Here is a 14,207-nt window from a genome sequence, read left to right on the forward strand (position 1 = left end):
TAAAGTTTCCTAGACTACTAGTTCAGCTGGTAGGTAGAACTGAATACACAAAGAAATCAAAATGCAGTTTTAGGTATATTTTTAACAGAGATCCCTCATATAAGGCAGGTGTCAGGGGAGATGTGATGACTTTTGGTATCCTTACTAAACTGTTTTCTCAATCACTATTTATAAAACTGTTCACTGACTTGATACTTGATAGCTTTTGCATGTGTTTAGTCAAACCAGATTTGAATTGCATATCAAAGGGAATACTTCACTTACTCTGTCTGGTCCTGTACTTATAAGTGTCCAGAACTTTAATAACTTCCTGACTGCTTACCAAAATTGCCTGTTAAATTCAATAGAGAGTATACTTTTTGGGTATGATTCGGGCAGTAACTTCCAAATTTTGTTTATTTGGTGTGGAAGGATACCCTCAAGAGAGTAGAGTGACAGGATATCTAAGTGCTGTTCCCTTGCTATATCATAATAGTGTGGTGGCTATAGTGAGATATTACAGTTTTCTTTCATGCACTCTTTTTTCCCCATCTATTTTTTGTGGATGATATAACAACAACATTGGGGAATTGCAACCAAGTTATGTGATGTTTATTTAGCTATTTTTTTAATGACATTTCATTAGGATGTTTACTTGTTCCCTTTACCAAGTATAGATTTACTTTTGTGATTTTTCTGTTATATGTGCTCTTGTTAGTACAGTGCAGAAGGGAGCAAATACTGTGTTTATTTTTAAAAATAAACTGTAATACAACAGACTTGCTTTGAATTTTAAGAAAGTTTAGAGTGTCCTTAAATCTGAACTCTTGAAGCCAACACATTAATTAATGGTGCTCCTGCCATTTTCATCTACAGGATTTATGGAAGCAAGTAGTTTCTGGGGTTTCAGATAAAATTCTCTGCATTATTTCTTCTGAGGGCACACACTTCTCCAGAGCATTTGTTTTGTGTGTGGATACACAAAATCTAGTATACAAATGTGTCATGCTTCCCCGAATCATGCTATACAAGTCACTCATTTGTCTTCTGGAAACTAAAAAAACATTTTTTTTCCTCTCTACATTGTAATTGAACATTTGCTCTTGTATGTTTCTGTGCTTTCTTTGCTTCATTTGTTAAATGCTGGGTATCTTCCTCCTCACTATGTGATACATCTCCCATGTGTAGGAGTGTGAGATGTAAAGGTTGATAAGAATTAAGAAATCTCAGTTGACACTCTTTGCACTTCCTTTAAAATTCTATGTCTGTTTTGTATGGTTAAAATACATTAGCAGTGACCGCAATATACAACACATAACTTGAAATGTATTAGATTTTTTTTTCTAAATACAAAGGACTTTTTTTTTTACTTTTCTTCGTAAGACATTGCAGGGAAAAAAATTGGATGGAAAAAATGGTATTTGATGCATGCAGTTAATAAAAGGAGCAAAAGGCCTTTTATTGTTTTGGTTTTTTTGTTCACAGTATGAACCAAGAGGACCAGGCAGGCCGTTGTACCAAAGAAGAATTTCCTCTAGTTCAGTCCAGGCTTGTTCTGAAGAATTAAGCACTCCTCAAGACAGTCTTGGTCAGTGTAAAGAGCTTCAGGACCACAGTAACCAGTCATCTTTCAACTACTCACCACCTGAGTTGTGGGTAAACTCCTCCTCATCTGCCCCATACCCAAACATTCCATGCAACGGAGCCAACAGAGCAGTTCCACCCCGGGAGTTGTTAGGTAGGTGCAGACTTGGTCTTTGCTTCTCTGCTTCTCTCTCTGCTCCATTAAGTAGCCTATTTAGGCTGGAGTGAGCAAGTCTAAATGAAAGGGTTGGTTGGGGGGGTGTTTTGTTTTGTTTTAGTGGGTTTTTGTTTTTTTTTTTTCCCTTTTCACAAAATGTTTTCTGCCATCTCTTCAAATCCTAAAACTAATTAAAGCAGAGATTTTTTGAAGTATTCATTGTTTTAGTAGTTAAAGTTTTGCTTAGAGTAATCCTATTTTCATTTGCTGTCTTGTTAACTGGTATGTTGCTGATGTCTAAAGAAGAATACTGTTGAGTATTCTTCATCGACAAAAAACCAATACTGCTTCTTAGTCTTCTCACAAAAGTTGTAGTAAACCCACGTACTCTCTTACAGTGGTTTCAAGTGCAACTGAGTTAAAAGGAGCTAAGGTAACTGGTGGAATTTATTTGCAAGATAGATTATTTGTTTCCAGAATCAATGATATTTCTTATTGATATTACAGTCTGGGGGAGAAACGATGTAAATTGGATTAGTTAATCGCAGTATATTTCCTAGTAAATGCAGCTACTTCATCAAAATGGTGATGAAGTTTCAACTCTCACTGTGGAAGAATCACACTGGAACCTGGCTTCCCTGGTGGTAGTGGCAGTGCTGATTGATTTAGGAGAGAGAAACTAAATTAACTTTTCAGTGATTAAAAAAAATCTGCAAGTAGAGCGTTGGAGCAGTGTAGCTATTCTTCTGTTCTTGTTTTTCACAAACATTTAAAAATATCAAAATTGCCAGGATAGTACAGTTTTTTTCTCTATGATTTTGCTTTAAGGATCTCAAACTATAGTTAAAAAAATAGTAATAAAAATATGAACAATATTTCAGTGTGAATATTAAAAACGCTTAATAACATGAAAAATTATTTAGAAGCTGGTTTTATTGCCCTTAAAAGATCTAATTGCTTTTGGTCAAATTTTATAAACTTAAAACATCTTCTATTTCAGAGTATAGTAATTGTGAAGCAGAAACATGCAGTGTTAGACTGAATGAAAATAAGCTGTTTATATTAGTGACAGCATTCAAGAGTTAAGTTCCTAATGTGCATTTTTATTTCCAAAGTGTGAAAATGTTATTTTACAAAACCATATTTATGGCAGCATCTTTAGTGGTAAATTCAAAGCTTCAAGTTCAGGGCCCCTCCTTCAATCTATTTATATTTTTACTGAAAATCAAGGAGCTGAATGCATGATATTATGTGGCATCCATCTCTGAAGTTGCTCTCTAGGCTCTGTGATTATCTAATAGGAGTTCAGGAACCCTAGCAAGATTATGTTGGGATCAGCTGATACCACATTTCCTTGCTTTAATGTAAAGGTTGAGAACATGTGTTTGAGTAAAATCCTCAGAGGAAATATGTGTGTGTAGGAAGTACCATATCTATACATTTGCTGTCAAATAATAAATCCTAAACGAAAGGGGCAAGTTTTGACTAGTGTCTGCATTTGCTATGAAAATATTTTTTTATTGTAGTTAAGCATGGTTTCTGTTTTGTAAATAAATGTATATGCAACATTGCCCTGCATCTAATCGTTCATGCAAACAAATCTCCATTTTTATGGCTGCTGTGCTCTTCTGCGTTTACAGCTCACTGGCTGTGATGATCGTATTTAAAGCCCAAATGTGTTTTATAGTGCTAAGGGTTAACGACCAATAACTTCAGTGTTTCTGGTTACTATTGATTTTTATCCATGAAATAAAAATCCATGAGAATGAGATGCTGTGAACTAGTCCTGTGCCTGTATTCATTGCCTGGGAGTGAGCGATCATGACACCAGACCGTTCAAGGACTTAGATTTCCTCTACATCAGAAATGGCCACGGCATGAGTACTCGGTTCTATCAGCGTGGATTTATTGAGTGCAAGGAGAGCTGCTGTGAATTGCTCAGTGTTGTTATATACAGGCACTTTCCAAAATTGAAATTTGAGACCTTGATTTGCATTGCTTTTTCTGTTGGTAGAAAGGAAATTATTTAAGTTCTTATTCAAGATGTTTATTTCATATTTTTTCTTCTGTTAGACTACTGAACATAGCTTTCACCTCTGGCCCTGCTTGTCTTCTCTTGTCTTCTCTGTCTGAGTGCTATGGTTATTTTGGGGAGGTTTTTTTGCTTGTGTTCTGAGGGGGTTTTTTTGAGTCATAGCAACCCTAGCAAAACTGTTTTACCTCTGTTTTTTCATTCTTCTATGGGTTGGATTCTTTTTTTAAGTACTTCATCAAAAACAAAAGCCTGTGTGTGACCTTTCCAGTGAGAAACTTTATACTTTGTTTTTCTACTTTTGTACTAATTTGATGGCACATTTTTGTATGTGCACTTTAAAAATAACATAATACATTTAAAGATTGAAATAACTACAGAATATATCTGTTGCTCAACTCCTAGGCTATTTTAGATAGAACGTATACCTTCATTTCAGTGTGCAATTTCTCTAGCTATGCAAGACAGCAGAATTCTCCAGACAAAAGTAAGATTCCTCATTAGGATTCAGGAAATTCACTTGAAAGCAGTTTTATACCTATGGTTTAGAGCGCCATTTTTTCTGATAGTTACAGAAGTTGTTAAATGTGGAGCAAGAACATATCAATTAGCAGGAATGCATTCAGACTAAAATATCAATAATTAATTGGTTGGCATTCAGGAGTCTGAATTGCTGTTTGAGAATGAATTATATATGGTGCTGTAAATTTTAATTTTAGCCTATTAAGCTCTAAAGCAAGAAGAATGAAGTATTCTTTGTGCTGTCTCAGTGGATAAAGTGTTTAAATTAGAGTATATCCCATTCTGAAGCAGCTTACCTTCAGTGCATCTGCGAAATCCAGCTGTGCAGAATTGCAGGTTCAGTGTTATGAACTCTGTAGGTGCATGCACGTGGAGAACATGTTTAATAATGCCAGTCTTCTCAGCATTGCTGACAAGGATGATACAAGACGCAGTAGTTGGAAAGGAAAGTAGATAACTTATTGTTAAGAAATTTCCCAGGACCCAGAGTGACTAAACACAGAAAATTGGTGGGGGGGGGGGGCGAGGTTACCAGGAGAGGTCATGGCACTGCCCCCTCAGTACTTGCTTTGGGGTTACTATAGATAGATTTCCTAAGTCAGAGCTGTTCATTGAGACAAACTCTGGTTGCTCCTTTTGCAGCTCCACCGAAGACGGTCAAGCCCCCAGAGGAACACCTGAAGGCTGAGAACATACAGCTATCCAATTCCTTCAACTACAGCGTGCTACAGCATCTTGGCCAGTTCCCACCTCTCATGCCCAACAAGCAGATCGTCGAGTCGAACAGCACCAGCCAGCAGAACGCTGGTGGGAGCAAGCCTGTCATGTCCTACGCAAGTGCTCTGCGGGCTCCACCAAAGCCCAAACCTCCTCCTGAGCAGACAAAAAAGAATAGCGACCCTTTGTCTTTGTTTCAGGAACTTAGCCTAGGTAGTTCATCAGGTAGCAATGGCTTTTACTCCTATTTTAAATAATCAGATTATTTTTTTTAGAGAGAATTTAATTTTTATTTGTGTCAGTAGATCTAAGATAGTTGGGGCTTCACCTGTAGTTGCAAATATTCCCTTTGTTTATATTAGTAAATATATCCTCACTTAATTGCTTTGCTGCTAGACTTGCAACTAATTTTTTTTAATTATATTCCATTATTTTGCATTTTTTGATGTGGGTCGTTTTTTTTGGAAGCTTTTCTGTAGGAAAACACACACATGTTATTTTTTAATTTGTGTAATGTTAATGATATGTTGCATTAAACTAGCAGCTGAGAGGTTACCTGTACAACTTTAAAAAAGGAAAAAAAAAAGAGAAAAAAAGAAAAAAAAGGAAAAAAAAAAGTTTGTTTAAATTGTATTTAAGGAGATTGTAAGTAGCATTTACATTTATTCAATAACATTAGCATACTATTGCTGGGTTTCTGTACCAGAAATGGCCAGTTAATGTAAAAATGTATGTTATTTCTGCTTAAATTCATTTAATTTTTTTTTTTTTAAATAAAGGTGCAGCATCTTCTAAATACTTTCAGTTTTATCAGCTTTTTTGTGAAGGGATGCTGCATTCTCCGACTTTTATAGTTTTAGATTCTGTATGATGTGGTATTGTATTTTCCATCCACTGTAGGGTAAAGTAAAGGCATTCTTTGCAGACACCTATGCCATTGTTTGGAAACATTCAGATAAAAAGTATTGGTATACTTTAAAAAAAACAATAAAAAAACAAAAAAACCAAAAAAAAAAACCCTAACAAAAAACAAAAAAACTCTACATTTTATTTTTGGACAAGCTAGTAATATAAGCTTGTTTGAAAAGTTAATTTGATAGGTTTTTTAAATGAATCATGAAGCTGAAAATAAATTTTTAGGTATGTTGGTGCTTAGTAGATTTAATAACTATTTTAAAGAAAATGCGTGAATTTAGTAAAATACTTTTTTGTTTGTTTGTTTAATTTTTTTTCCACTATGCATGTGTAAATGTTTGTAATCTGGCTTTTTCCTCCCCCCTTCTCCAGTGGTATAAAGAATTGTGCCGCTTTAATTTTTTTTTTCCAGTAAAACTTTTGGTACATTATTTGATGTTTACATTAAAATGTGACATTATACAAGGAAATTCAGATATTTTGCTAACTGTTTTGTTTGAGGAACATCATTAAAGAAGAGATTTAATGTTTGTCAAAGCTGTATCCAAATTAATCTAAATCTTCTGGGGATGAGAATGATTACCAGGTTATTTATCTATATGAGTTCTGCTAAGTTCTCCACAAACCTGGCCCTTTAGGAATGAAAACTGAAAAAAACCCATAATTATGGGATATTTAAAAATTAAAGAAACAAATATGAATGAAAACTCAGAAGATAAATTTTGTCCATAAAGATTTCTGGTCTTGCACACTGTTCATACTTTTGCAGCTGGGGAGATAGAGAGGGGTGTTTGTATAGTTTCTCCAGATTAGTAGTCCTCCTTTTACACTTGAAATAACTTCAAATCTGGGAAATATTTTACAGGGACTGAGCTGGGTGTAGTTGCAGTATTCCTCCACTTATTACATACAAGAATTAAAATTTTAGAGCTGTGTGGGGGTGATTTCAGATTTTTACAGCTGTCCATGGGACACCTTACTAATGAGCAGTGGCTGCTGCTGTATTCAATCAGATTTTTGCTCTGGTTACAATCAGGTTTTTTTTTTGCATTTGACTTCATGTTTTAAGGCAAGGGTCTTTGTGTAATGGGGTTGATTTAAACTCAGTACACCGCAGAGGTTTGCATATAAATTTTTTATTATAAATCTTTGCTGGTTTCTGACTCAGAAACTTACCTGAAAAACTTTTTCCTTCTTTTTGCTGTAAAGAAAAGCATGCATAACTCGTTAATTTATTTCCTAATGTCTATACCAAACTAAAGATGCTGGGGGAGGGGAAAGCCCCTGCCAAGTTATGCTTAGCACTTCAGCATAGGGCATCAAATCAAGAGGACCCAAAAATGAGTAGAGGCCAAACTCTGCAACCTTGAATCAAGCAAAACTACTGTGTTAAATGGGTTTTTGCCGAGCTGACGGCTGCAGAAATAGGTCCATGGGAAATTAATTTGCAAGGGCCGGGCGTGTGCTCAGTGTAAGTTAGCCTCAGTCTTTTTATTTCAGCAGAGCTGCGCCAGTTCTCCTCGACGGAGTGCCTGGCACTGCTCTGTGAGAAGAATCTGTGTGCCTGAACGTTGTAGTCTGTGAAGAGTTCTTGATGAGATGTGCAAGACTATGACAGAGGAGAGGTAGAGTTCAAATGCACTTCACTTCGCCGAGTTGGCATTGTAATTTCAGGGGTTTCAAAATCACTCATTTATATGGAGCAGTCTTTTGATTCTGTTCACCATATTTGAATATTAAACTAATAAACATCACTTGTTAATTTACTGCTATCTGTCAATTAGTTAAGGGGGAGATGGTCGCATCTCGCCACATCTTATTCTGTTTTACACTGGCATTTTATCTGCACTGAAAATATTATGGATAAAGGAGCATTTTCTCTCTGACTTGCAATTTCATTTTTATAACTTTATGAAAATCCCTGCTGGTTTTGATTCTAAGTTTTCATAAGTGCTCTCACCCAGGAGTTTGAGGGTGGTGTGGTAGAGATCTTCTGACTATCAGCTTTGGAAATGTTTAGCGTAAATCAGTTGCATTTCTTAGAATTCATTTTTTTCCAAAAGATTATTTATTTTGAAATGTCTTGTCTAGCCATTATATGTCAAGTATATAGCCCTAAGTGGGATCTTTTGTTTTTAGAGCAAATTATCCAACGTTTATTGAAGTCACAGCTGTTTAAAAAAACCCCAAACTGTATTGTAAACTCTTCTAGGGCTTTAATTGAACTCTTATTAAAATCAAATTAAGCCTTACAGATGACTCCAGTGGGCACTGGCTCAGGCAGCACTGTAGATATGGAGCTGTTGCAATTACAGTGAAAATTCAAAATGACGAGTTTAGATTCTTGGTTTGTGTAAGTTGTCTCAATGCAGAGGAAATGAATGGAGGCTTAGACATATACACCAAATATTTGGCTCCTTGACTTTTTTTATAGCTAAAATGTCACACTTAAAAGTACAATTAGTGCAAAATCCAATGCTCCTTGTCCAGGAGTGAACCCGCATTGTTGTCTGTGGAAAATTTAAATCAGAAGGTCATTCTGATCTAAAAGAAAGCTTGTATTTAATATTAAGAATAAGTTCTGGTTTTATTCTCTTTAATTCCAGTTTTTCATGAGAAAAATCTGGCTATCTCATGGGAAGTTGTCAGTGTGGTGTTAAGAACTTATAAAGAATTGAGAGAAAGATTTTTAAAAAATTATTTGAACTCTAAAAAAATTAACCTTTTTTTTTTTCCATTTCAAATAGGGCTTCTCCCCTTTAAAAAGCTATTCACTGAGTGCAGCTGGTAGGTTTCCCTGGGTATGTTTGAAGACTGAATTCTTATGAGGCTGCAAGCTTTAAACTTGGCCTTCCTAAATCAGAAAAAGAAACTGGAGAAGGTGCTGCTCCCTTCCATGAGTGCAGAGGTAACTTGGAGATGGATTCTGAAATACTTTTTACACCTTTTGACGGTATAGTACTTCCCTTTAGTGTCCTGGGTAAACTTTGATATGGCGTGGGACATGAACGTGCTTGCCTGGGTTGCTCTTGCCCTTCCTGCCTGCAGTTGTCAACCTGTTTCTGAAAAAAGCTCTGCTGCAGCCAAGGTCTCAGGCAGGGCTCTTGCGGTGTGTCCCCATCTCAGTTAGTTCTCTGGCTGCCACAGGCTGTGTTGTGGGCTGGTCTCCCTGCTCCAAAGGACACCCAAGTGCAGTGGATCCACCTGGGGATGCACTCGGGTCTGCCCATGGTGTCCAGCTCCTCGTAACCAAGAGCATGTCCCAGGGACGATTCCCCTCCCCGTTCTGTCTAGCGTAAACCTTCACCCTTTGTAATGCTTAGCTGCTATTCAAATGGCAGCCTTAAGGGTTTCCACAATACAAATAATAAATAACTGTTACACATAAAAGCTGGCTAGTTAGAACCAAAGCCCTTGCGTCCATTTCTTCCTCACAGATCCTGGAAGGTGTCGTCTAGCATTGTTTGTACTGTTTTACTTAATTGTATGTGCTATGGCATTACTGACCCTCAGCAGTATGTGAATACTGCTATTGACTGTACAACCCCGGTGAGTACTCTTCCCTGCTTTGATTAATTAATGCTTTGTTCCCAGATTTGTCAAGTTCAGCTGGGTTTTTTTGCCTAGATCATGCTCTATAAGCAATTCTTTTGCTCTGTATGTAATACCTCTGCTGTAAGTAGCACTGACAGCAGCGTGTTGGACCACTGCGAAGTTTCTTTTTAGAGTGAGCTCAAGCATATCAGAATCTGCACATTTCCAGAGCAATAAGCCCATGATGCTTCATGCTCTGCCCATATCGTTGTTCAACTCATTTCCTTTGTTTTGTTAGTTTTTAAGTTTCTAGTTTTCCTAGAAAAACTGCAGACAATTAACTTGTCAAGACGGATGGTGATGATCTATGGTGCCTATAAAAGTCATATTCCTTGACATGAAATATGGGCTATTTCTGTTGGTATAGCAATACTCGCGCCAGTATCTTTTTGTTAGCTGTGTCAGGGAGCAAGGATTGAATCATTCTAAATTTTTTTTTTTCTTTTGTTCAAGAAAAGTAAAAGGATTGACAGCAAATGCAATGGAAATGTCAGTTTGGTATGGGGTTTTTGGCAGCTTTAGCTTTAGTTGAGAAATGTTGAAAAGTTTTTACCTCATTAAGGGTTAATAGATGCTTCTGATAAATTACAGAAAATGCTCTGTGATCTGAATTATCTAAGACTAGATAGAAGATGTTGTCAGTCCATTTTCCATAAGACTTGCTCCCTCCTGAAGGGCAAATCTTTTCACAAGACCAACTGTAAAGCCATTGCGCTGCTCCCAGTGAGACCAGTGATAGTGGGCACAAAACTGAACCAGCGCCCTGGGGTGCAGCCCTGCCAAACCAGACTTGTGCTACTGGTTCTTTTAGAAAGAAAGTAGGCCAGAAATTGGAGTTCATTCCCTTCTCTGCATTTCTCTGTAGAAAGCAGAGGAGCAGTTCATGGTCTGTCTAGATGCAGAGTGTGCATATGTGATGTCTGTATAGCTTGAATTTATGTTCAATAGCTTCAGTAGAGCCAGAACATCGATCAAGTATGACAAAGCAAGAACAATCTCATCCTCTACTTCAGTCAAAGCAAAGACGTGATGCTCTTTTCTTGCCCCTTGGTGATAATGGAAAGGGGAAACAATTTAAATGGATGCGTTTAAAACAGGTCCTATAGTGGTGTGTGTTGTTTATGGTACAGAGCAGACCAGTGTTTAAGTTATAAAAGTAATACAACATTCAAAAGGATGCTGTCCCTCCATGGAAAGTGGATGCTTATTTTAAATGAACTTTAAACAGGTTTATTCTATAAACCATTTCTGCACATTGGTCAGGTTCCTGGCATGCAAATGTCCAGCTGCAGCGCACTGGATGGAGCCCAAGGGCTCAGTGTTAATCTCCTGGGGCTGGCAGGATGCAGCGCTGCAAACAGCCGTGTCTCGATGTTGATGACCTCTTTATTGGGTGTATCCCTCAAGAGCTGTCAAGCCCAGGAGAGAAAGTGTCTCTCTGCAGCGGGGCCAAGGATTGCATTGCAGGGGGGGGGAAACTTTCAGATCTTTGGGACTTTCTGGAAATCATTGACACAACTGTCAAAGTAAGGAGAGAAAGAAGGGGTGATGGCCACAAGGAAGTGACACAGTGGAAAGGGATCAGTGAAAAAAAAAAAAGTAAATAAGTAAGTATACCTGTTCCTTTGTAAACCACATGCCAGGGTGGTCAAACACCTGAGCATCATGCACGTGCTGGCCCTTTTCAGGCATGGATAGACAGAAAAGTAGGATTTTGTACCAAGATTTCTGAATGAAACCTTCACTGCACATGCCCCTCTGTGCTCCATCTGACCTGCGAGGCTGGGGCAAGCTCTTTGTCCCCGGCCTGGCTGGGGCTGGGTTGTTACTGCTGTGGTACCTCTTTGCAGATAAATGTTGTTCTGAGAGCTCAGCTAGCTGCTTGCTAAACAGGCAATTTTGTTCTTCAGGGTTGTTAGTCTGGCACCTTTTCTGCACATTAAGTTCACACAACACAGCATTTAAAAATAAGAGAAGCAGATTCTCTCCACGCCTTGTGCCTAACAGCAGATCTTACTCTTACATAAACACAAAACTTCACGTCTTCTGTTGCACTGACTCTGTGATTTAACACCTGGTATCTCACAATAGCGTGTCACGTGCGGTGCCCTGAGGAGGGGATGGGCACCAATGTTGGTTTACAGAGTGGCAAATGGCACATGCCCAGGGGACCCGTAATCAAAGGTGTCCATGGGTCTGGCAGTGGCAGGACCAACGCTCAGGATTTCGTGGTGGCTGGTGGTAGTTACATGTTCTGTGAATTAATTCGCACATTGGTCATTAATTTGCCTCTTATGCTCTCTGGTGCATGTTTCCAACTCGGTTCTCTGGCCCTGACCCAAATCCACGTGTGCTCCTGTTGGCTGTGTAGCAGCCAGGTTCCCATCCCTGTTTCATTCTGACTCCCTACCAGTGAGAACGTTTCTTTCATGTCTTCATGCTACATTCCTGAAGTTTTGGTGGCTGTTCCCTGCTATTTGCTCAGCTGTGAGAATGAAAACTGAAACTGGTAGCAGCTCCCCCCCAACATTATATTCTTTTTCCTTTATGAAGGCCAATTACTTTTGTTAACTCTCTCAAAACACATTATCGGCTCCCTGGCAGAGAGATTTCGATATGGCAGAACAAACCTGCTGTAGGAGCAGTGCTGTTCCCACTGTGAATACCAATGACCAATTTAATGGATGGGTCCCTCATCAGCATTTCTTAATATCTGGAAAAAGAAAATGAAGTCATCCGCATGCTTCTCAGTCTTGCAGGGGCCATGCGAAGTAGGGAATGATCAAAAAGCCTCAACTTAAAGCAGACAGAAAATAAAGCTCAGCCAGTTTAAGAGCTTTAGGAGCTATGCAGCTCAGCTGCCTGAGTTGCTGTCTGTGGGTGTAAGGTCTTGCTACCACGAGCTGTGTGTTTTCTCTGCCTCATGAGTAAGGTGAGCCCAGAGTGGCTGTAAAACCTCTGGATGCAGGCCAAACCCCAGCACTCACTGGGAATCTTTGCATTGACCTCACTAGGGCTTGGGTGAAGCGGTTCAGCCCTGACACAAACGGGAGTGCGCGTGAAATGGATAAGATCTTCCAGGATGTGTTTATCTGAAATATGTACGTCTTCCTCTTGAATATCATGAAGGGGAGTAAGCAGCTCCTTGGCTGGGCAGCAAGTTGGCCCATCAGGGTAAGGAGCCACCTAGAAATGATTTTGTCCCAGAAGAAGCATTGCAAGAGAGGGATGGTGCTTCAGAAATGGTGTGGACGAAGGGCTTCCCGGGGGCACAGGACATGCCACTGGTCCACATGGGGCAGTGAACTTAGACCCACATCCCCAAACCTCACTTATCTCAATGCGTTGCATGTCCAAGGTGAGGTTATTTTGATGATGATGGCTGAGCTGGGACTGCCTTTGTCCTTGTCAGCTGCTTTGCTTAGATTAATCTGCATTGTGTCTGAATATCCCAACCTGGGGACAGCCACCACAGGGGTCACACAACTACTTTGCTTTCTGTTGTCACATGTAAAGGATCTCCCTAGAAACTAGCCTCTTGTTTTCCCGAACAATAAAAATGCAAATTAAGAGTGTCAGCTCTGTACCCAAAAATAAGATTTCAAAACCATTTAGCGTTTCAGAGTGGTTCAGTGACAACTTGAAGGCTTGCAGTTGTCTCTCACGATGAGAGACAGGCAGAGTTCCCCAGCTCATACTCAGATCTGAGCACCAATGAATGCTTTATCCCAAAACTTTATAATATATGTGTTATTTGTAGTGCTTTTCAACTTCAAAGAGCTTGAAAAATATTAATGCAACTTCACAAAAGGTTTCTGTTCTCGCTGCTGCTCTCTGATGGGAAGACAGAGACATGCCTGAGTCTGGCTGGGGGCTGCTGGAGCTCAGCATGCCCGGACAGGGTCTGGCCGCCAGCAGGGCCGTGGGCAGCCTCTCGTACCAGCACAAAATTGCCGGGTCTTTTCTTGAAATGCTTGAACACGTCACGATTTCAGATCTCTTCAAATTGATCAGAAATTTTCTGTTCCAAATTCTGTTTTACTTTAGAATTGGGGACAGCTAAGCGTAGAGGGAAGGACATTTCAGTTTCCTTTTCTCCTGTTTTTGAAATTATCAGGTGAAAACCTGTGATGTAAAACATACTTTTTTCCTACTGGGGGAGAAAATGCTGAGCAGGTGCTAAAAATTGAACTATAAAAAAATTAAAAAAATATTAGACACCCACCTCTTGGTGCTGGGAAACTGATAGTGCAGAGGGCTTGGCCGGAGGGGCCAGGTGAGCACATGGGCCTGGGGGACCCCCAGCCCCCCCAGTGCCGCAGGTGGCCGCGGCAGAGCACTGCGGGGTCTCCGCAATGCAACCAGCCCCCGCAGCGTCCCCATCAGCGATGCCTTGGGATGACATTTCTTCAAGCGTGCATAAGCAGCGATGCACTTTTGTAGTGTTTTTTGGGGCTGACTCTCCTGGGTGTTACAGTTTAAGTCCTTTCCTTCTTGGCAGTTACCTTGAAGGATTTTTCCTAAAATGTAGTTTTATGTACGTATGCAGCGAGCAAAGCCTGGTGTTCTTGAAAAGCCCATTCATGAGGAACAAATGAGAGTTCCATACAGCAAATACCATCCAGAATTACACTGTCATTCTGGACCTAGCAGAATTTGATGGGCCAAGTGATTCATGCATCAAAATCATTTTCCAGAAAGTCATGC

The 14,207-nt window shown here is 39.3% G+C and overlaps 1 protein-coding gene across 5 annotated transcripts in view; it reads left to right on the top strand.

The window, feature by feature from the left end:
- The window catches only part of HELZ (helicase with zinc finger), a 93,188-nt gene extending 85,520 nt beyond the window's left edge, over positions 1–7,668 (top strand). For all 5 annotated transcript variants that reach the window (XM_074889304.1, XM_074889302.1, XM_074889303.1 and 2 more), the window contains 2 exons: positions 1,465–1,717; positions 4,917–7,668. In XM_074889304.1, the coding sequence (XP_074745405.1) occupies positions 1,465–1,717; positions 4,917–5,248 (585 nt within the window). In that variant the 3' untranslated portion in view covers positions 5,249–7,668. The remainder of the gene's footprint in view (positions 1–1,464; positions 1,718–4,916) is intronic.
- Positions 7,669–14,207: the final 6,539 nt, after the last annotated feature.

The sequence above is a fragment of the Strix uralensis genome, chromosome 19, assembly GCF_047716275.1.
Source record: "Strix uralensis isolate ZFMK-TIS-50842 chromosome 19, bStrUra1, whole genome shotgun sequence".
Lineage (NCBI taxonomy): Eukaryota > Metazoa > Chordata > Aves > Strigiformes > Strigidae > Strix > Strix uralensis.